This window comes from Mus caroli, chromosome 11, assembly GCF_900094665.2.
Source record: "Mus caroli chromosome 11, CAROLI_EIJ_v1.1, whole genome shotgun sequence".
Lineage (NCBI taxonomy): Eukaryota > Metazoa > Chordata > Mammalia > Rodentia > Muridae > Mus > Mus caroli.
This window is the reverse complement of record NC_034580.1, coordinates 48,703,832-48,724,550: the sequence shown is the minus strand read 5'-3', so window position 1 is coordinate 48,724,550 and position 20,719 is coordinate 48,703,832. Positions and strand designations below refer to the sequence as shown.

The following is a 20,719-nucleotide window of genomic DNA, read 5'->3' as shown; positions in this document are numbered from 1 at the left end:
AAGTCCTTCCTTTGCCCTGTAAAATGTCATATGTTTCCTCCGGAAGTGCTGATTTTAATGCAGACGAACTCTAGAAAGCAGTATTTTCTTTTTTTATTTAAGAATTTTGTATGCAGTTGGAAGTGGTGGTGCATGCCTTTAATCCTAGCACTTGGGAGGCAGAGGCAGGCGGATTTCTGAGTTCGAGGCCAGCCTGGTCTACAAAGTGAGTTCCAGGACAGCCAGGGCTATACAGAGAAACCCTGTCTCGGAAAAAAAAAAAAGAATTTTGTATGCAAGTTGACTGTATCTTCATCCTTTTAACCCTCCTCTCCTCTCTCCAGTTCCTTTCCCGCCCTCTCTTCCCTCCTTAATACAGGAGTCACATAAAATTAGGGCTGACCTTTTAGGATTAGAGGCTTGCTTCTCCCTAAAGACTCCCCTGCCTGCCACTGACTGCATGTGGCTCTGCATCTAGGAATGATGGCTTCTGAAAATGACTGGTGTGTTCTTTGCAGCCTTCCTTATACAGGCATCCATGGTGTGGGATGCAGAGAGTTCATGAGTGCACAAAAAACATTCCTTAAAAGGAAGAAGGTTCTGGGCAATGGTGGCACACGCTTTAATCAAGCACTTGGGAGGCAGAGGCAGGTGGATCTCTGAGTTCGAGGCCAGCCTGGTCTACAGAGCGAGTTCCAGGACAGCCAGGGCTACACAGAGAAACCCTGTCGGGGGCGGGGGGGGGGGGGGGGGGGGGGGGAGAGCTAGGCTTAGAAACACACACTTGCACACTTGTAATCCTATCATTCAGAAGACTAAGGCAGGAGGATTACTGTGAATTCAAAGCCAGTTTCTGAGGTATATAGTGAGACCCCATTAGGAGGTTGGTACATAAAACAAACAAGCGTAGTGCAAAGCTGTAGCCAGCAGGACATCCTGTGGGGACAAGGGTGGCTCTCGCATCCGCATCCTGTGTGAGCTGCTGCAGAGGTGGGGAGCCTCGGCCGGGCCCTGCTCTCATGGCCGGGCTACAGCCTCCTGCCTGAGGGTGAGAAGAGCTTCTAATGACTTTGCACTTGTCCTTCCTTCCCCTCAGGATGCACTGATCACCCACACACACACACATACACACACACACAGACACACACACACACACACCACACAAACACACACACACCAAAAGGCAGGTGGACTATGGTTCTGCCAAGATCCTTGTTTCTCTCACAGACCCACAAGCTCTGTGAGCTTCTAGGACAGACCCTGTTCTCTCCACTGTTCAATGGGTGTTCTGCTGTGATTAACACTGACCACAGACCACGTAGGGAAGAAAGGTTCTCTTTGGCTTACAGATTACGCCATCAGTCAGGGAAGGCCCGGTCAGGAAGCACAACAGAGACAGGAACACTGCCTGCTGGCTGCCATCCTGAAGCTTGCTCAGCTTATTGGCACCTACCGACCTCAGGCCAGTCCGATGGTGGCACTATCACAGCCTGGGTCCTTGTTCTCTCTTCCTAGGTGTGCCAAGTTGACAACCAACATCGCTTCCACTTTGTGAATGAAGATGCTGAGGTCGCCAGTGGAGCCAGTAGCCTGGGTGAGGCCGCACAGCTAGTTAAGTGACTTTATGCAGATCTGGTTGGTATCTAATGCAGTAACTTCCTTTAAATGCCTTCCCTGAGCCACACTGGACCCCCCTAGGGAGGACAGCTAAGCACTGAAGGCTGTTTATTACCGGTGAGTATGACCACAGGCTTTACCCTGAGAGTCCTTAGCCAGGTCCTATAGGTTCTGTCTGTCTGTCCTGAGGGCCTCAGTTTACAGGCACTCATCCAGAGACTGCTCAAAACCAGGACTTCTAGTCACTGAGGGCTTGGGCAGGTTCCCTATAGGCGTGTCCTGCAGAGGCACTGTCCTTCTTGGCCTATCCCAGGCTTTGATTTTCCCAGATGGACAGGCCTTTTACTAAACCTCTACACTCCCAGTGCTCCCTGGGCCCTAGGACAGAGGAGATACACGGGGTCTTCTCCCTGGCCATCCCAGGGTTCATTTGAGAGGTAACATGTTTGTCCTGTGATTCTGACTCCAATCAAGGTCTGGGTCCTGGTACAGCTGCAGCCTCCCTTCTAGAAGCTTCTGAGGAGTGTCAGTTTCCTGTTGCCGCTGTAAGAGATGTCCTTGCACTTCGTGGCCTAGGCTAGCACACAGTTACAGTTCTGAGGGGGCCAAGAGACAGAAGAGATCCCGCAGGGCTATCCTCAGGGTGTATAGCAAACTATGGGCTCTAGGAAACAGCCTATGGGCAAGGCAGCACACACCTGTAACCCTAGCACTCAAAAGACTGAGCCAGAATGTTCTAAAGCTGAAGGCCAGTCTGGGCTATATATAGAAGAATGAGTTCCTGCCTCCAAAAAAAAAAAAAAAAAAAAAAAAAGTTGTTAAGTCCCCTTCATTGTCCAGTTTTTAAAGGCTTCCTCCATTTCTTAGTTTCATGGTGCCTCCTTCTAGATTCAAAACCAGTGATAGATGGTCCTGTCTTTTCCTTATTGTCATGTCTCTGATTCTATCTCCCTTGTTCCCCCCCGCCACTTTCCCACTTAGAAGAACCCTTGTAAATGGCTGAGTATAGTGGTGTATGCCTTTAATCCCAGCACTCAGGAATCAGAGGCAGGGGGAATCTCTGTGAGTTCAAAGCCAGCCTTGTTTATAGAGTGAGTTTCAGGACATCCAGAGCTATGTAGTGAGACCCTGTCTCAATAAACAAACAAATAAATGAAGCCGGGCGGTGGTGGCACACGCCTTTAATCCCAGCACTTGGGAGGCAGAGGCAGGTAGATTACTGAGTTTGAGGCCAGCCTGGTCTACAAAAGGAGTTCCAGGACGGCTAGGGCTATACAGAGAAACCCTGTCTCGAAAAACCAAAAAAAAAAAAAAAAAAAAAAAGAAACCTTTAAATTTTGAGATAGGGTCCTGTTACATCAGCTCAGAGTGCCTTGAACTCACCGTGTAGCCTAGCAGATCTCGACCTTAAGATACCCCAGAGCAGGATGAATGCAGAGTTTCAGGGGTAAAGGCACTTAACCCTGATGACATGAGTTCTAGGCCCCAGGACCCACATGGTGGGCAGAGGAAAACAAGTCCTTCAAGTTGTCCTTTGACAGCTACACACATGCAATGGCGCACCCCCCTCCAACAAATAAATATGTTTTTTTCTAACATCCTCTTGAGCCTTAGTCTCTTGAGTAATTAAGTTTATAGGCCCATGCAACCAAACCCAGACGCCTCTCTATTTCAGATTAAACTGATTAGCAGGCTGGATCCCTTGTTGCCACAGAACTTAGCGAAGTCATGGGCTCTGGGTATTAGAAGGTAGGTATCTACCCCACCATGGATTGTTATTCTGCCTATTCACCCACTCCTCCAGGGTTTCCAAGCATCTCTCATCTTCAGGCACACACACTGGACCACAGGTGGGATATGCCTGTCATTGCATAGCCTCCCTCCTGCTTCTTCCTCATTTAGCTCAGCCTGTCCTGGACTCATCTCCCACCCTCTTGCTTCCAGTTCTTGGAAGGGAGGGGGTGAGCTGGAGAATGGGGGAAGGGGTATGCAGATGGAGGAGGGGAGGGTGGGCTCAGATGCAGCTGTGGGAGCCCAGAGGGCTGGGCCTTTCCTACCAAATGCCTGCACTTTGTAGAGGTGCAGGCCAGAGCCTGGCCTGAGTCTTGCAGAATCTGAGGGCAGCTCTGGCCTGGTGTAGCATCAGGAAGATATTAGAGGCTCCATTGTATACCCCTGACTTCCATGATAACCAGAATTCCCCTGAGCCCTTTCTCAGGGGGTGACAGCCTATCTACCTTCATTCCTTCCTCTTTTCCTGCCCTTTGAGCCGTAGGCTGGGAGCTGGAGGGGAAATTCTAGCTAGGCCTCTGTCTGCCCCTTAGTGGGAGAGCAGAGGCAAGAAAGGCTAGACAAAACCTTGACCCCCAAGTAGGGTAAGCAGCTGGCCCTGGGACCTTCTCTGATGAACTAGAAATCTCAAATCCCAAGGACCCTCTCTCCATTTCTGAGCAGACTGAAACCCTTGGTGCCGTCTCCTCTGCACCTCCCAAGTCTGCGTCAGTCACGTCTGCTTCCTGTATGACCAGCCCTTGAGATCCGAAGATGCTAGAAAGATGAGGTTGGGGAGTGAGGTATCTTCTACCTATGCCCACCTGGCACAGCATTCTCAGCTGCATGCATGAGCGAACGACACAATGTGCTTACATCAGAACTTCTGAGTGTACTGCCCTGGTCACCTCCGGGTGCTGTTCTGCAGATGCCTTTAATAAACGTTTTTATTTCCTCATACCTCTTCCTCTTTGCATAACTAAACCATGTTTTTATTTGCGTATTGAAAATAAGATTCTTCTCATACAATATATTCTGTTCACTGTTTCCCCTCCCCCAGCCCCTCACAGATTGTCCCCACTTCCCCACTACTACCACATCCACACCCTTTCTTTGTAATGAGATAGCACTTGAGTGTGTGTGTGTGTGTGTGTGTGTGTGTGTGTGTTAATGAGTATTTATTTAGTGCATATGACCCAGCACATGTGTGGAAGTCAGAGAGCAACCTGTGGGAGTTGGTTCTCTTTTTCCACAGTGAGTTCAGGGGAATCTAACTTGGCGGCAAGTGCCCTTACCCACTTGGCTATCCTACTAGGTATTCTTGTATGTTTTTAAAATAGAATACCCATCAAGAAAGACTCTCCAACTTCAGTCCCGCTGGGAACACAGGCAGACTGTACTACATCTGTCATACACACAGTGGCCCTTGTCCCCAAACCTTCACCTTTGATTGCTGGTTGGTCAGGACTCTACTGCAGAGGCAGGTCTAGTCACTCACAGGTACCCCGATCCCACAGCCTGCTCTCTTGAACCTTAGGGCCCAGGTGAGCTCAGCAAAGTACATGCCAAGGACATGGGTACTCAAATGTAAGTTGGGATCGAAGCACTGTGAGAATGTAGAAAGGAGACAGTTGTCCCCGGGGAGCTTCCAGTCCAATAGAATTCAGCTCTCCATGGACCACCTAGGCACACAGGAGAGGGCTAACACTTTGTCTATGAGGACCCACACGACACCTCTTAGAATGGGCAGAGACTGAGAATGGGATCCTCCCAAGTGACCTAAAGCCGACTCCGCCAGCTGGGAACATGGGCTCTCCTGGGCTCAGCATCTGTGTCCGGCTGCTCAGTGCTCTCCAGCACCAGAGTGCTGATGATCGGCCGTGGGAAACTGGACCACCCCTTCAAGCCTTCCTTCCTGCCCTCCTCACAGTCCTCCTCCTGCAATCCTCATGCAAAGGACTGCCAGGCTCCATCCAGTCTTTGCTCTGGCTGTCACGAAACATGCGGCTCCCCTCTATATTCCAGCAAGCTAGCCAAAAGAGTTGGAAGGGAACCACGGGTCCCCAGCTATGACAGTGACGCTCTACCTCCCACAGGCGGGGTCTGCATCCCCAACCGCAGCCTAACATTGGCCGGTTGTGGTCAACATGCCAGAACTTCTTGCCTTGTTCATGGTGGGGTTTTGTTGTTGCTTTATTTTGTTTGTTTGAGGCACGGTCTCTCTCTATAGCCCTGGCAGGCTGGCATGTTGGCGGGCCAAGAACTCAATATGTATGCCAGGCTGGCCTTGAACTCAGAAAGATCTGCTTGCCTCCGCTTCCCAGATGGACTTGGTTTAGAGCAGAACTGGTCACTTTGCTCAGACAGAAGCATGGCTAACAAAGTATGCTTTGAAGCCTGGAGCTAAGCCCTGGCAGGCCAGAGTCCTCTGGAGCAAACACCTACAACCAAGCTACCTCCTGCTCTGAGGTCAAGTTACAAGCCTCATCTGTATCTCTGCTCCCTGGGGCCCTAGCCCTTGAAACAGCAGGCAGCTTCCTAGGCACAGGTAAATAAAGCATTGCTTCTCTTGAAGGCCAAGCTTCACCCCACTGGGGCCCCAGGGAAGTACAGACAACTGTCTAGACCCTAGACTCCAGGGTGTCAGAGGATGCAGCCACAGCTCAAGAGTCCCAAATACCTTCTTGGCATGGGGTCCCCAGCTATTCTCCGTTTCCTTCTTGCAGAAACCATGATACTGTCAATGGAGCCAGACTGGGTTCTGGGCATGGACAGAGGTGGTTTAGAAGCCAGCCTCCATAATGATTAGCTAAGTCATCTTGGGCGAGCCCCTTAGCCTTGTTGAACATCGATTTCTGGTTTGTGAGCAAGAGGTTGGTGGTGGGGAGAGGTATGTGCATGTGTGCTTGTGTATGTGGGGCTTGGCTGTGTTGTCATGTCCACCTAAATGTAGTCCAGTTGAGCCCTCGCTGCCGATTCTGTTCTCCTGGTAGATGGTTGGCAGGTAGATGTCTGCCTCTTGTCATTTCCACTTGATATCCATGCATTACCTCATGATTTCAGCATCTCCCCAATTGAAAGGAAACTCTTAACTGTAGGCATCGAGACCTCACCGCCAAGCCACCAGAATTAGGGGCTTTTGAAATCTCCTGAGGAGGAACAGCAACTGCTGGGCATACTTTAATCCCAGTACTTGGGAAGCAGAGACAAGTAGATAGATCTCTGTGAGTTTAAGCATAGTGAGTTCTAGGACAGCCAGACCAATATATATATATTTTAAAGACAGGAGATATATATATATATATATATATATATATATATATATATATATCTCCTGTCTTTAAAAAAAAACTAAAATAAAGTAAATAAAATAAAATAAAATAAAGTAAAGTAAAAGCAGCAATAAGTCTCTTGGGAGCTCCTTGGAGCTAGGGAAACTACAAGGTCTCAGATTTGGTCCCCCAGGGAGCCCAGAGATAAGCTATGCCCCAGCTCATTCCCACCCAGACCTCTTGCCTCTGGGACAGCGTGGTAGGGATCTGACCAATTCACATGGGTTAAGAAACAGCATCGGACAGAAGCAAAGGCTTCCTGCTGAGTCTTCTAACAGGACAGTCCTGGCACACTCATGGACCTGCTCCCTGCCCTCCCCTGTACAGGAGTAGAGTTTTGGATCTGACCTGTTAGGCAAGGCCTGGCCCCAACTAGAGTGCTTTGCTTCCAGAGGAAAGGGGCTCCACCTCCTACCAAGCCTCCCAGGGTCTCAGCTCTCAGCCACTGGCCTCACAAGAGGCTTTGAAACTTGAGAAATCTTTTTTTGTTGTTTTGTTTTGTTTTTGTTTTTGTAGACAGGGTTTCTCTGTGTAGCCCTGGCTGTCCTGGAACTCACTCTGTAGAACAGGCTGGCCTGGAACTGAGAAATCTGCCTGCCTCTGCCTCCCAAGTGCTGGGATTGAAGGCGTGCACCACCACTGCCCGGTGAGAAATCTCTTATCCTTTGAGCCAGGACACAGACAGAAGTTAGAAGCTGATACATTGTCGTCTCTGGCTTGCTTCCAAGAAGTGAATAAACAAGCCACCTCAGTTAAAGGGACACCTTTGGAATAAGGCAAGGAAGGACTCCAGAGACTCAGCAGAAATGCCCCCAAATATCTATGAATTTGGGCCACCATGGCAAAGCCAGCCATAACCATGTAAAATCCAGTTATAGACTCTACACCTGCCTCACCTCTGAGCTGGCAAAAGTGGGGCTTTTCCTATGAACCCCACCTTTTTATCAGTCAACCTCATTGGAGAGTGGTCCTTGATAGCTATCATTATCATCCTAACCCCAAGAAAATTCATCCTTCAGTGACCTTCCAGTTGCTCAGCCAAGAGTGTCCATTAGTGGTTAGACAGAAACTCTTAGGAACGGCCCTCAGAAGCACTATAAAGTTCTTAGAATTATTGTAAGCCTAAATTAGGCTAAATTTATACTCATATTGCGCCATTCCAGGCTCCAGCTGCCACCTTTATTTGAGCAGTCTTATTTTACAGTGTCTGTCTTCCAGGCAAGGGCTGAAATCTAGGGTGCGACCACTCTTAACTAATGGTGATGATCCTCAAGGCTTGGTTGGTCCCTAGGATCTAGCTGCCCTGGGAGGTTTGGTCCCTCTCTGGACATCCCAAGGGGTTGGCTCTATCCATAAGAGGAGCTTTGGACTCCATCTTGGTCCTGGAGGTTGGGAGCTGATAGAAGAATGCCTTTGATCCATTGCATGTTTCTGATAATGTACTATTGATAAGCTTTGCTTATTAGGGCATGAGACTTCCCCTGCTGCTTGGGACTTCATGTATCACAACTGCCTACTCTCCATTGGGGATCAAGTTGAAGGAGATTAAAGTCAGAAGTGGGTCTGTCTGTGGTAGAATGGGTTCCTCCAGTCCAGCTGGCTTCACACCACTCACTCCTACCCACCATGGACTTAGAAAGTCACCCACTAGGAAACTCCATAGATGCCTCATGAGGCTAAGCACCTCAAATCTAGTTCTTAGCAAGGAATGGGTCATCAAAGAACTAAGGAGGTGATAGATCCATCTTCCTGCAATTAAGGACCCCACCCCCACCCTCATACAGGATGGTCACCCAGCAAGAACCCACCTGCCACTCACACAGAATGATGACAATAACCACATCCAATGGTGGTGCACGCCTTTAATCCCAGCACTCGGGAGGCAGAGGCAGGCGGATTTCTGAGTTCAAGGCCAGCCTGGTCTACAGAATGAGTTCCAGGACAGCCAGTGCTACACAGAGAAACCCTGTCTCGAAAAACAAAACAAACAAAAGAACAGTGACTGCTCTTCCAAAGTTCAGTTCCCAAGCAACCACATGGTGGCTCAAAAGCATCTGCAATGGGATCTGATGGTGTCTGAAGACAGCTACAGTGTACTCATATACATAAAATTAATAAATTTAAATTAAAGAGAAACCTAAAAGCTGTTTGCAGACCTTGCACCTCAGGTCCTTACAGGAGTAGGGCCTTGTCTTAAAGAACTGTTGGTTTTTTGGTTTTGTAGGCAGGGTTTCTCTGTATAGCCCTGGCTGTCCTGGAACTCACTCTGTAGACCAGGCTGGCCTTGAACTCAGAAATCCGCCTGCCTCTGCCTCAGTGAGTGCTGGGATTAAAGGCGTGCGCCTCCACACCCAGTTTAAAGAACTGTTGTTATACAGGGCTCCTTAACTATGGTTTTCAGACACTTCTGATCCAGCACCCTGCACAGAGCTCACAGACATTTGCCCATGCACAGTTCTGAAAGAGGGAAGCAAAGAAACTTTTACTTCAGCACAAGGGCATGGGAGTGGGAGAGGGGCAGTGTGGGGGTGTTGGCTCAGTCTTTAAAGCACTTGCTTTGAAGTGTGCAGGCCTGAGTTCAAGCCCCAGAGCCCTTATAAAGTCATGTGTGGTGGTGCAGAGGACAGTGATTCCCAGTAACTGCAACAGGGGAATCAGAGGGAAATGGACCCCTGGAGCTCAGCTAGTTGGGGACAGGCCAGAGACCATCTCAAACATAAAACCATAAAGTACCTGAGGAATAAGACACCAAAGGAAGTAGCCCTCTGATCGTCCTATGTGCACGTATAATGTATGCAGTGGGGTTGGTATTCAGCGCTCAGAATTAACTTCTAAAATAACCAGGTAGGCGTGGACTAGCCAGCAATCAGTCCTTCATTCCGTCCTGTCCTTCACTCTGCCCCAAAACTGTTTCCAGGTGAGTCCAAACCATAGTCACCTGGGGCCATTCAAATTTTTCTTGAAATTAAACATCAAGTTCCTGAATGTATCACTGGACGCCTTTCAGCCACTTAGTTCTCAGGCTTGACTAGTGTCAGCACCCAGTGAGACCAGCACAGCAGGCCCTGGGGACGTTGCCTGCACTGTTCTCTACATGGTCAGTGTCACACCAATTGTCTGTTGTTTGAAATGGTTCTGAATGTGTCACAGGCTGACAAACAACTGGGCCCCAAGAGTTCAAAATCAACTCCCAAGCCAGACGGATGACCTACAAAGTTAAAGAGCCAACCTCTAGGAGTTGTTGTCCTCTGACCTACACATACAAACTCAGAGGCAGGCAGAGCTCTGTGAGTTTGAGGCCAGCCTGGTCTACACAGTGAGTTCCAGGAAAGCCACAGCTACATTGTGGGGCGCTGTCTCAAAAACAAACAAATAAACAACAAAACCAAAAACCCAGCCAGAGAGATGGCTCAGCAGGGAAGAGCACTGGCTGCTCTCCCTGAGGATCCAAATTCAGCACTCTATGGCAGCTCACAGCTGTCTGTGACTCCATTTCCAGAGGATCTGACACCCTTTGTAGACATACATTCAGGCACATGAAGTGAAAAATTAAAACAAAATAAAAACTCCCTTCCGTGGCAAATGAGTATAAATGAGCATGTCCCTGTGGCATGACGCCCCCTCCTCCTGCCATCTTCTTCTTGACCATAACTGGAAAGATTTGTGATCGACTCATGTCAATGCTCAGCTGAAGCCCAGGCAGAAAGCCAGCAAAAGACTCCCATCAGGAGGTTTCCTTAAAAAGTAAGACCAATTCTGATTTCTAAATAAAAAGCCACACGCTGTAAACAACTTAAATTTTTATAAAAAGACAAATATACATATTTACACAGGTCCACCATGTGACCAAACACCATTTAGCAGTTAGGTGGCGTTTCTAATAGATAGTCAAGAGTCACGCCAAGGCGCTCACAACCCCCCTTTTCCCTGGGCCTGCTGAGGACTGCCAAGGCCTGAGGAGACAGCAGGCACCAGGCAAGGCACTATATAAATAAATGCAAAGGCCTAGACTGGGGAGAAATGTTAGTGTACACTTCTGATCAGAAATGTGGCAAAGTCCACAGAGAAAGTGCCATTTTTTTTCCTGAGCCCCACAGCTGGAGCAGGTAGTGAGGCAGAATCCCTCTGAGGCTAAGGGAGCCAACCTTCACAGGACCCCATTTTTTTCCCTTCACATTTCACTGGCTTGGGAACCATCCCAGGGCTCGGTTGGGAAGGGCAGCAGTTCTTTGGGAATAGGACTCATTTAGTGCAATTGTCTCCTAGTACAGAGCCAGCTCTAGGGCCAGTTATATGTTCTTCTGTGGGCGCTGGTCTATTCCCCTCAGGGCCAGCCCAGTGATAAGACCCTCTCTAAGCAACAAGGCTTTTAAAAAGCTAGAAGATGACTCCTGTTCATGGCCTCTGCCTCACACTAACCTCAGACCTCCAATCCATCTTCCTAGGAGTCAGGGCCAGCTTCACCTCACAAAACTCAGACTCTGCCCCCTAAGCCCTGAGAGCCCACTGACCCAAGGAGGATGGTCCCCTGTTTGGCAGTGGGACTATGTTTTGCCACGTCAAGGGGCCCACAGGAGTCTTAGCTTTTTTTGTATCACAGCCACCATGATGCCAAGGACTAACTCACTCAGGAGGGTAAGAACGGGTCAGCGACCCAAACTATGGTGCACAAGGAATGGCCTGAATAGAGGGTGGAGGCCTCATAGAGTTGCCCAGCAGGCTGTCCATCCACATGATGGAGTCCATATTCTTCATCTCCGTGAAGACATGTTGTATGCCTATCCCAATGTCCCCTAGAAGATGACCAAAAAAGAAAAAGGCTTTGAATAAGTAAGGAAGGGTATGTGAATCTCAACCAGCTGTCCACAGCCCACAGCAACTCCATGTCTTATATAGACCAGCCCCAGCACAGGGAGAGCTGGGAATTCTCACTTCATGCTGTACCTGTTGGCCTGGTTTAAAAGGGATGCTGGGATGCTTTAATCTGGCTCTGGCTCTGCCTCCATCAGCTTTCCCCTTCTCCCAGAACCCGGAAGGACCTAGAAGCCTCTTACCTCGAGGGCTGTCAATCTCTGGTTCCTCCTTGCAGCTGAAGTCTCCATAGACGGAAGAGAGCTGGGTCCCTGGCTCATTGAGCAAGTATCCCTTGCCATCGATGTGTGTCGGCTGCCACTCAGACTGTTCAAAGAGCTGGAGACAGAGCATGAAGCCATCAGCTGCCTGCCGGTGCATTCTCACCCTGTGGCCCTTCCCTTGGGTGACCTAACCCTTCCCAAGCAGGATCACAACCTTGACTGTTTATGGGTAACAATATGCAAAACTGTCTAGGGAGCGGAGCACAAAGTGACCTGGGCCCTGCTGGCCCCACCCCTCCTGTGTGTTGCTGTCCCCCTCTGGCACAGAACCTGCATGAGTCCCCTCTGCTGGGGGAGGACATAGGAACTGGCAGGGCAGCTTAAAGCCAAGGTTAGTATAACAAGCCAGGAAAGTCAGAGGACAAGCAACTAGGCACACAATTCAAAAGTTCTGTGTTCATTCATGGGCCAGACTCGGGATAAAACTACCTTAAAAACATTTTATGGTCACTTTGAAAACTGCAGCTGAAAAAGTAAACCACAAAAGAACTTGCTAAGAAAAAAACAAAACCAGAGGGTTTCTTTTTTTTTCCCCCTCCTAAAGTCATCCTAGTACAGATCCCCAAAGCTGGATTATTGAAACCTGATGTGCATCTCCCAAACTTGACGGGCTGGGTATGCTGGGGCGGAGGACACAGCGCTCATGAGGGCTGACTCAGAGCTGTCTGGGACCCTGAGGCTTGCTTCTAGATGGCCAGTGAGAGACTAGGCTTCTCACTTGCTGAGGTAGCAGTTCCCCCACAACACATGAAGGAGGGAGGGCTACCTGTGTAACTACACACAGGCAGCCATACGGTAACAGCACCTGCCCAAAGCGACTCGGAAGCTGTCCCTAGCTTGCGGTCTCCTCCCGGATGTAATATGCAAAGGGGATTTACCTTCATAAGGTCTTCGGCTATCTTCCCTTCCTCATCCTCGTCTGTTGCAGCTGTGGAGGGGCAGAGGTTGGCCATGTCTGCTTGCCTGCAGCTTCACACCACCTCCCCAAATCTCCCAACCAGCCTCTGCCTGCCCTGGAGATCCCAGAACAGGACACTGGCCTCATGACTCACCCTCCCCAACTACGGAGCAGAGCGAGGCTGTATCCCTCCCACCCCTTCACTTCCTTCCTCACCCTCAGACAACTCAGAGTGCAGGGAAGCCAGGAGCACTAGCCACCTTTGACCAAGTTGTGGCCCAATTCCCTCCCTCTTGGCCTGGAGCACATGAGAGCTCTGACCGGTCTCCTGTGTCCCAGGAACTTGCTTTCTTGCTGCAGGGATAGGGTAAAGCAGTGCCCGGCTCTATCAGCTCAAAAGCACAGAGGTTTCTTCGCCCTCGCTGTGATGGTTTCTCTATGTCGGCCCAGTTGTTCTAGAACTCACTATGTAGACAAGGCTGGCCCACCTGCCTGCCTGCTTCCTAATGCTGGGGATAAAGGTGGATACCAACGCCCAACTTGGCACATAGATCTCTAAGCAGACTCCATTCCCCCTCTCAAGACAAGACAGGCCAGGGCCCCAAGTACAAACCTTCGGAGGTGGAAGGCATGGGTGACACCTGTAGGTTATACAGATCGGTGGTACTGTCTGGTATAATGTCCATCTGCATATGCCACTCAGAGAGAGTGCTGCTGACGACACACGGTGACAGTGCTGGGAGAGAGTACAGCAGAAAGTGCAGGTCAGGACGGGATGTGTTCTTAGTCTGCAATTCATCGGCCCCTCCACCCCTTACTCCTCCCTGATAGGTTCGTGCGATGCCTCTTGGCATCTAAACACACCCTTGCCACAGTGGCCACCTCACCTGGAGTTATGTCCCTTTCCATATCCAAGTCCTGACCCAGGTAGCCCTGAGTGGTGTAACTGCTGTGGTCATCAGGTAGGGTAGAGCTGCTGAGTCCATCAGAGAAGGTGTCCGGGCTAGCATCTCCACACAGCTACAGAGAGGAGACAGCTTAGGTCTGCTGTGGCACTTACCCACTGCCCACCCTACCTATAGGCTGGGCTGCCTAGAGCCACACTCACCTTCCTCTTGGTTTTGCTCTTAGTGTCTCGGCTGGACTTGGACTTTCTCTCTGTGGGAAGAACAGGCTGTGAGCGGCAGCTGGTCTTCCTTCTGCCCGTCTTCCCTCCCCTTCCTCCCGAGGACCTGGTGCCCTTGGCTACCTTTCCTCTGGTTCCTGGTGAGGGGTGGCAGCATCCGGTACACCCGCACAGCAGAGCTGCCCTTGTTCCTACTCTGATCCTTCACTTCCTCGATGTCTGGCAGGGAGTTCATGGCACAACGGAAGTTGGCCTTCCACGTCTTGGGATCTGGCTCTTTCTCCCCTGCTTTGTATCGGCCTACAGGACGGAAGAGTAAATGCATATATCAGCTGCTCCCTGGGCTGGGAGAAGAAAGGCAAGGGAACCCCAGACATCCATACTAGCAAAAACCAACTGTCAACAGGCCCTGGGGCTTAGACATCCAGCAGACTGGGAAGGACTCAAATGGGCTCACTTGAGTCTCCATCCCCCATAAATGTGCTGACTTGGACCTCAACAGTCTCCCTGCTTAGGTTCTCAGCAGCCAGAGACTCCCGGGACTTAGGCTTATCTGATGTTTCTGAAGTACAAGTGGGCACAGCCCCTGCCACGAGGACGGTTACTAACAGGTCTGAATTGGAACGAGGGAGGGCCTGACTCCTCAAGGAAGAAAGGAGGCCACCAACCAGATGGGGCTTGGGTCAAGGACCTTGAGAAAGGAAGATGGAAGTCTCTTGGTACCCTGACTCACAACTGTCTTTTCTAGGGACAACTGTATTCTATACAGACTCCTTAAAGCACACATACTTTCTAACATTTTTTTGCCTTTATAAGTCCTCTGAGAACTTGCTAGAACAATGTGAGATTCTGTCCTATAGGTGCATCTCACCCCCTGCTCCAGTAATTCTGCATGCTGTGTCGGGGAGCTCAGAGGCCACCCAGAACACTGATGGTAGTGTGTGTCCCCCTGTCTCTCCTCTGCCCACCTGTGTGAATGGCCCAGCTCCGGAACAGACAGGCATCCTTGTTGATGTCCCAGCCGTGCTTAGCAGCGTGCTTCCATGGAATCTGGAAGATCATCTCTTCCTGAACAGTGTACACAGAAGACCGTGTCAGCTCAGAGTGCGACCGAGGATGCACAGCCCCCAAGTATGGGAAAAGGCTGACTTCCCCTTTTTACCCCGACATCTGGCCTGGATTGACCCATCCTGGCTGCCTTTAACAGGGCACTCTGCAGCTTTTAGGAAGGGCGGTAGGGGGCTTAGGTTCTGATGAGCCACAGCACCAGAAGCTCGAAGACACCCCTGTCCTACACTGTGGATATGCTGAGAACCTAAGCAGCACCCTCTCTCAGCCCTAGCCTGGCAGGCCTTGGATGCTTCTCTCTGGCTAATGAGCATCGGAACATGGGAACTTCTTGCTTTAGAGTCTCTTCAGGAGGCCTGGCACAGTGACTCCTACAGAGGTAGGGTCCTGCTCATACTCCCAAGGGATCCCTGTACCAGACCTGGATGAGGGCTGCCTATGTAACATTGGCCCACTCTTCTCCCCTAAGTAAGACATAAAGAGAAAAGGTTTGTGTGTGGGGGGGGTGGGGAACTGTTTGTTTTTAATAAAAAGTATGTATGGGAACAACAGCCACAATGGGTAAGGTTTTGTTTTTTAGTTCTGTTTTTTAAATTTTTATGCGTGTATTGTGTGAGTGTGTGTGTGTGTGAGAGAGAGAGGTGTGCAAGCCAGGGCACTTATGTACAGGTCAGAGGCCAACCTCCTACCATGAGAGGACTAGGGATCAAAGTCAGGCCTTCAGGCTCGCTGGAAGGTGCCTTTACTCCAGCCCCAAGATCCAAGAGGCTCTTACCACCACCACTCTTGTTACTGCTGGTTCACTGTACACTCTCTCAATCAAGTTGGTTCAAGTTGGTCTTGGGTTTCACACTTTTTACATGACTTTGTAACCTACCTTAAAGTGCCTCAGTTTCCTTATCCGAGACCCATCTCACAGGATTACTATGCCGGTTAAAACGCACAGTTTGGTAACATATCAAAAAAGGAGCCAAGCACGTATTAATTATCACCAATGCTACTGCTGCTGCCTAACTGCCATGCATGCCAGCTGTGGCTTCTTGGGTCTCCTACTTAACTAGTCCCATTCCTTCAACTGCTTTTCTGTCTGTCTCAGTCTATCCGACTGGAGCCATGTAAGACTTATGTATACAGCGTTTCTCTTGGAAGAGAGAGGAACCCAGGCTCTGCAGATGCTGAGAAGTTTTGGTGCTGAGGACCTGTGCCACTAGGAGGGTGAGCTGGCCACAACTTCAGGAAGGAAGAAGCAGGAGGCAGAAGTCAGACCTTGCACGTTCTGGCATGCAGCACCCACTGGGAAATACATTTTCCTGCTCTCTTAACGTTCACTCATGAAATTTGGCGCCCCAAGAGAATATGCGTTAAACAGTAGCAGGAATACACAGAATAACACTCACTTTATTGATCCAGATCAGCCCTGGAATTTGGTTGGAATTAATCTGCATCTCTAGCCAGGGTCTCATCCGCATTCGAGTGATTGGCATGGTGGCTGGAGGGAGAAGACAGAGGCCTGTGTTTGGAGTCTGTTAAACAACCCTGGGCACTACCCTGCTCCACCCAAGGCCGCTCGATCAATTACCTTCTCCTGTCCTCACACCCAGGTCATTACCCTCCCCTACTCTCCTGCCATCAGCCAGGTACCCAGGTCCTACAATCATAGATTAGGGACCCTACAGTAGAATGAAACTCTCCAGCATCATGGGCAAAGCCACCTGCCCATTCTTTCAGTCTCTCCCAGTCAGTCTCAGGAAGAAACAACCAAGCAAGTTTGGATGGATGGTTGCCGGATATAAGTGCAAAAAAAAAAAAAAAAAAAAGCCAGAACTTTTCTCTCAAAATTCAATCTTTGGAAGAAGGAAGGGACTACTTTTGCTTGTCACCCCCAGCCCTGCACCTTCCAGGCTGGGCAAGCAAGCAAGTCAACCTCCATATCTCGGGCACTTCTCCCCAACCACTCCAATCTAGTCTATGTCCCCTCTTGACAGCCAGTGCTCACAACATACAGGCTGGGGCGCAACCCCTTCCGGCCTGGTTTCCCCTGCTGCAAAGAGAAGTGGCGCAAGCAACACCTGTGGCACCTCCTCCCGAAAGCCCTGTAGTTCACGACCGGGTCCAGCCAGTCAAGGCAGCGAGCCAACCTCTGCACCGAACACTGCGCGTCCGAAAGCAAGAGCCCAGGCGCCAAGCTGCGACCGCCAAAAGTGCGCGCAGGCGGACATCCGAGTCCCCTTGGCGCTGCTCGCGGGTGCGCGCGACGGCCACTCTGGGCTACCAAGAGGCCCCGCAGCGGCTCCGCGCACGCAGACCGCCGAGCGCGGCCAGAGGGCGGCGCACGCCGCGGCCCGCCTCCCGCCCGCTTGCAGCGCCCTCCCAAGCCAGCGCGCCACCCCAACCCAGGGTGTCTCTGGCCCCCACTTCCTGGTGTCCCGTGCGCCTTTTGTTTCACGCCACCCGTCGGTACCCGCGCAGCCCGGGCGAGCTCACCTTTGCTGCAGGAGCGATCCACAGAGGGTGCCCGGGAGCAAGGCACGGAGTTGCGGTGTAGGTACGTGATGCGCGCACCGAGCGAAAGATGCCCGAGATGCTGGGGTCCTCTGGCCACCTCGGCTGACCTCGGCGCAGCTCAGCCCGGTTCGGTTCGGTTCGGTTCGGCTTAGACTGTGAGAGCACGTCCTACCTCGACGAAGGAGTAGTGCGCACTGGCGAGTCCGCGGCGCCGCGAAGAAATCTAAACACTTAGCGGGATTCCCCGGTCCCGACTCGGCCACGCCCCCGCCGGGCCGCTCCTGCGCGCCCATTGGCCCACTCGGCCTCATCATTTCGGGGAAATCAGGCTGTTGTAGAGCTAAGCGGCGAAGGGGAAGTACAAGGCAGCTGCGCTCCCCACCCCCTCGGGCCCGCGCCACCGCCCCGGGGCTACCGCGGGCCCGCCCCTTGCTCCTCTCCATTCCCCTGCCCCCTTGCCTGTCTTGGAAAGCCGAGGCCGTCCCCTTCGTTCTGCAGACTCCCAGCCTGCTGGCTCCTATGACGGTCTTCCCCTTCTCCACAGGAGACACCTAACTCCCTATGTCTCCAGAACACCCGATTCCCTCTCCAGAAGGGTCCCCGGGACTAAATCACCCTGAAAATCAGTCTGGTAATGAAGTGTCAAGAAGGGAGAAATTATGTCCCTGTACCGCCTTACGTGCCACTTGGCTGCTCTGGGAAATTGAGGCAGAAGGCCTAACTTGGAATTACGGGGCAGTAGTAACTCCCAGCCTGGACTCTGCAGGGCCAGCCGTTGAAGGACGCAGGGACTCTTAATTTCCGTAACCATAAAATGTCAATAGCTCACTTGCTAGTCTGAAGTGATGGGGGAACACCGTGTCCTTATGGGGAGAGATGATGTATTTGCTTACATGGGCACAAGATGCGGATGTGCTTTCCTGTGCCACACGAGGTTCTAGCTAGCAGTGACCAAGGCGACCCTTTTACCTTGGGACTACCTAACACCAAAGAAGTGGATAAAATTCCGAAGTGGCTGTGGTTCCTTCTAGGACACCTGCTTCAGCTCTCCATCCTCGATGTAGCCCTTGGGAGAGAGTTCCTCTCTGATAGTCTTGAAGTCATTTCTGAGTCCCCAAAGCCTGGCTCTGGAGAAGTTCTGGGCAGCATAGGGAAATTGTGGCTAAGGCATTGGATCTAATAAAAGAAAGGGGGACCCCCCCAAAAAGGGGGACCCAGGTCCCAAGGGGATGGCAAGGGCAGCGGGTTAACTGGTATTCACAAGTAAACCTTGCCAATTTGTTCTTTCTCTTAGCGGCTGGGCTAGTGTGTACATGTTCCATCTCCGAACTCTGGCCCCTCAGGCTTCTTTGCTTCCTCGAAGCTTCTGACTCACAAGTACATCAGTCCTCTACCGTGTTATTCTCTTGTGTCACCTTCCTCACCTTAGCTGTCCATCTAGGACAGCACCCAGTTTGAATGTTGCAAGCTGCAATACACACATCAATGGACGATTGTACCTGTAATGTCACTGCCTCAGAGAGGAGATTTAGGAGCTTGGAGATTCAAGGTGACAGGGGGATTTTGGAGGGAGGTATTGAGACTCTAGAATAAATAGGGAGGTATTTGAAGTGCAAATTAAGAGAATCACTAAAGACCAGGGCCTTCTGATCACGTGACTCTGAATCTGACACCTGCTCTCTGTGCAACAGATGTATACTTGCTCTGTGGAGACACGCTGACGCAGCCAATGGAAAAATTCAAAATGAGATTAGGGAGAGAAACTTTGTAACTCTTGAAGCCCACAGAGACCCTACTGAAAGCAACCGGAGACTACAAATTACATCAAAATAACTGTGTGGGTATACATAATGAAAGTCAGCCTGTGTCCTGGAATGTCCATATGCAGCCTTGTTAGTGATGGGTACCTGTTTTCTGTCATAAGGATAAATAAAAATTTACCCGATAGATAAATACCCTGTTGTAGGACATTTAGGTTATTTCCACTTTTCCCCAATAGAGACAACACTGTGAGCAAAGTCTCTACACACACACACACACACACACACACACACACACACACACAGAGTCTTCTGCTTAGAAGACATCTCTGTCCCACCCTCACTGCTACGATTTAACAGTGAAACTGACATTTTCATCTTTTAAATGTTCTATGCGAGGTTTTTCCCACGTTGACTTTAGGGGTTCTTCTTTTTTTTTTAATTTTTTTTTTGGAAGAGGGTCTTCTGTAGCCTGGGTTAGCCTTAAACAACTCATCTTCCTGCTTCTATTTCCCAATGCTGGGATTACAAGTCGGTACCAACATCTTGCCTGGTACTTGATTTAAAATTATAAAGAATCTGCCTATGATTGGGTGTGGGGCTATGTTTTTTTTGGGGGGGGGNGATTGTTTTGTTTTGTTGTTGTTTTAGTCTTTATTGTGTTTCCAATTTTTTTTGGGGGGGGAGGGTCTAGGCAGGGTTTCTCTATGTAGCCTTGACTGTCCTAGAGCTTTGTAGACCAGGGTACTCTCAAACCTATAGAGCTCCATCTGTGTCTACCACCCAAGTGCCGAGATTATAGACATGTACCACCACTACCACCCAGCCAGTTTCTAATTTTTTTTTTTTTTTCTGAGACAGCTCACCATATCCCAGGCCGACCTTGAGTTCTGAACTTGCTTTTAACCTATCAAATGTTGAGCATGCAAGTATGCACCACTTCACTGGGAGTTTTTGGCACTGGGGGTGGATCCCAGGCTTTGTACACGCTGGGCAAGTGCTATGCCAACTGAGCTACATCTTCAACTAGGCTCAAACCCTCTGTCTTCCCACCCCACTTCCCGCTCCCTCAGTTGTTCTTAGAAAAGTGGGGAAAACAGGCTGTAGCGCTGAGTCTGAAAGCTTGGTTGGTATCTTGTGCTTTTGGCGTTCCACTGGGGCTGGGGAAAAGCACAATGAGAAAGAAGCAACTCGCTGCTCTTGCAGATGACCTGAGTGGACTCTTAGCACCCACATTGGGCTTCTCACAAGCATCTGTGATGTTAGCTCCTGGGAATCTGATGCCCTTTTCTGGCCTCCCTGGGCATCTACACTCAACTCTTAAAAGTAAATCTTTTTTTTTTTAAAGGAATGAAATTATTATTCTCTCTGGTCCTCAATTAACTATAAACCAGAAATAATCTCTACCCATCTCCCCTAATTGTTGAGAGAAGATTGGTAAACCAAAATATCAGAGGCCACTATTTTAGACGGAGCTCCTGTCCTAGGCTCCAACAGACCAAACCAAAATGGAGTCCCTCGTGCTAAGT

At 50.3% G+C, this 20,719-nt stretch overlaps 2 protein-coding genes across 3 annotated transcripts in view; one reads left to right on the top strand and one right to left on the bottom strand.

The window, feature by feature from the left end:
* Window positions 1–2,412, top strand: part of LOC110305839 (cytochrome b-c1 complex subunit 8-like) — a 72,181-nt gene extending 69,769 nt beyond the window's left edge. The window contains exon 4 of the transcript XR_002379194.2: window positions 1,495–2,412. The gene's annotated coding sequence lies outside the window, so the exon portion shown is untranslated. The remainder of the gene's footprint in view (window positions 1–1,494) is intronic.
* Window positions 2,413–10,481: 8,069 nt separating this feature from the next.
* Window positions 10,482–17,662, bottom strand: Irf1 (interferon regulatory factor 1). 2 transcript variants are annotated; one of them, XM_021177713.2, is made up of 10 exons: window positions 17,410–17,662; window positions 16,323–16,414; window positions 14,826–14,925; window positions 13,981–14,157; window positions 13,840–13,889; window positions 13,619–13,751; window positions 13,345–13,467; window positions 12,712–12,761; window positions 11,753–11,888; window positions 10,482–11,491 (listed from the first exon to the last, which is right to left on the bottom strand). In XM_021177713.2, the coding sequence occupies exons 2-10, from the start codon at window positions 16,407–16,409 to the stop codon at window positions 11,358–11,360; spliced, it is 990 nt and encodes a 329-aa protein (XP_021033372.1). In that variant the 5' UTR covers window positions 16,410–16,414; window positions 17,410–17,662; the 3' UTR covers window positions 10,482–11,357. The 2 variants fall into 2 exon arrangements, with proteins under 2 accessions (XP_021033372.1, XP_021033373.1); XM_021177714.2 differs by lacking the exon at window positions 17,410–17,662 and adding an exon at window positions 16,929–17,229 and having other exon boundaries at window positions 10,484–11,491.
* Between the last annotated feature and the right edge of the window lie 3,057 nt (window positions 17,663–20,719).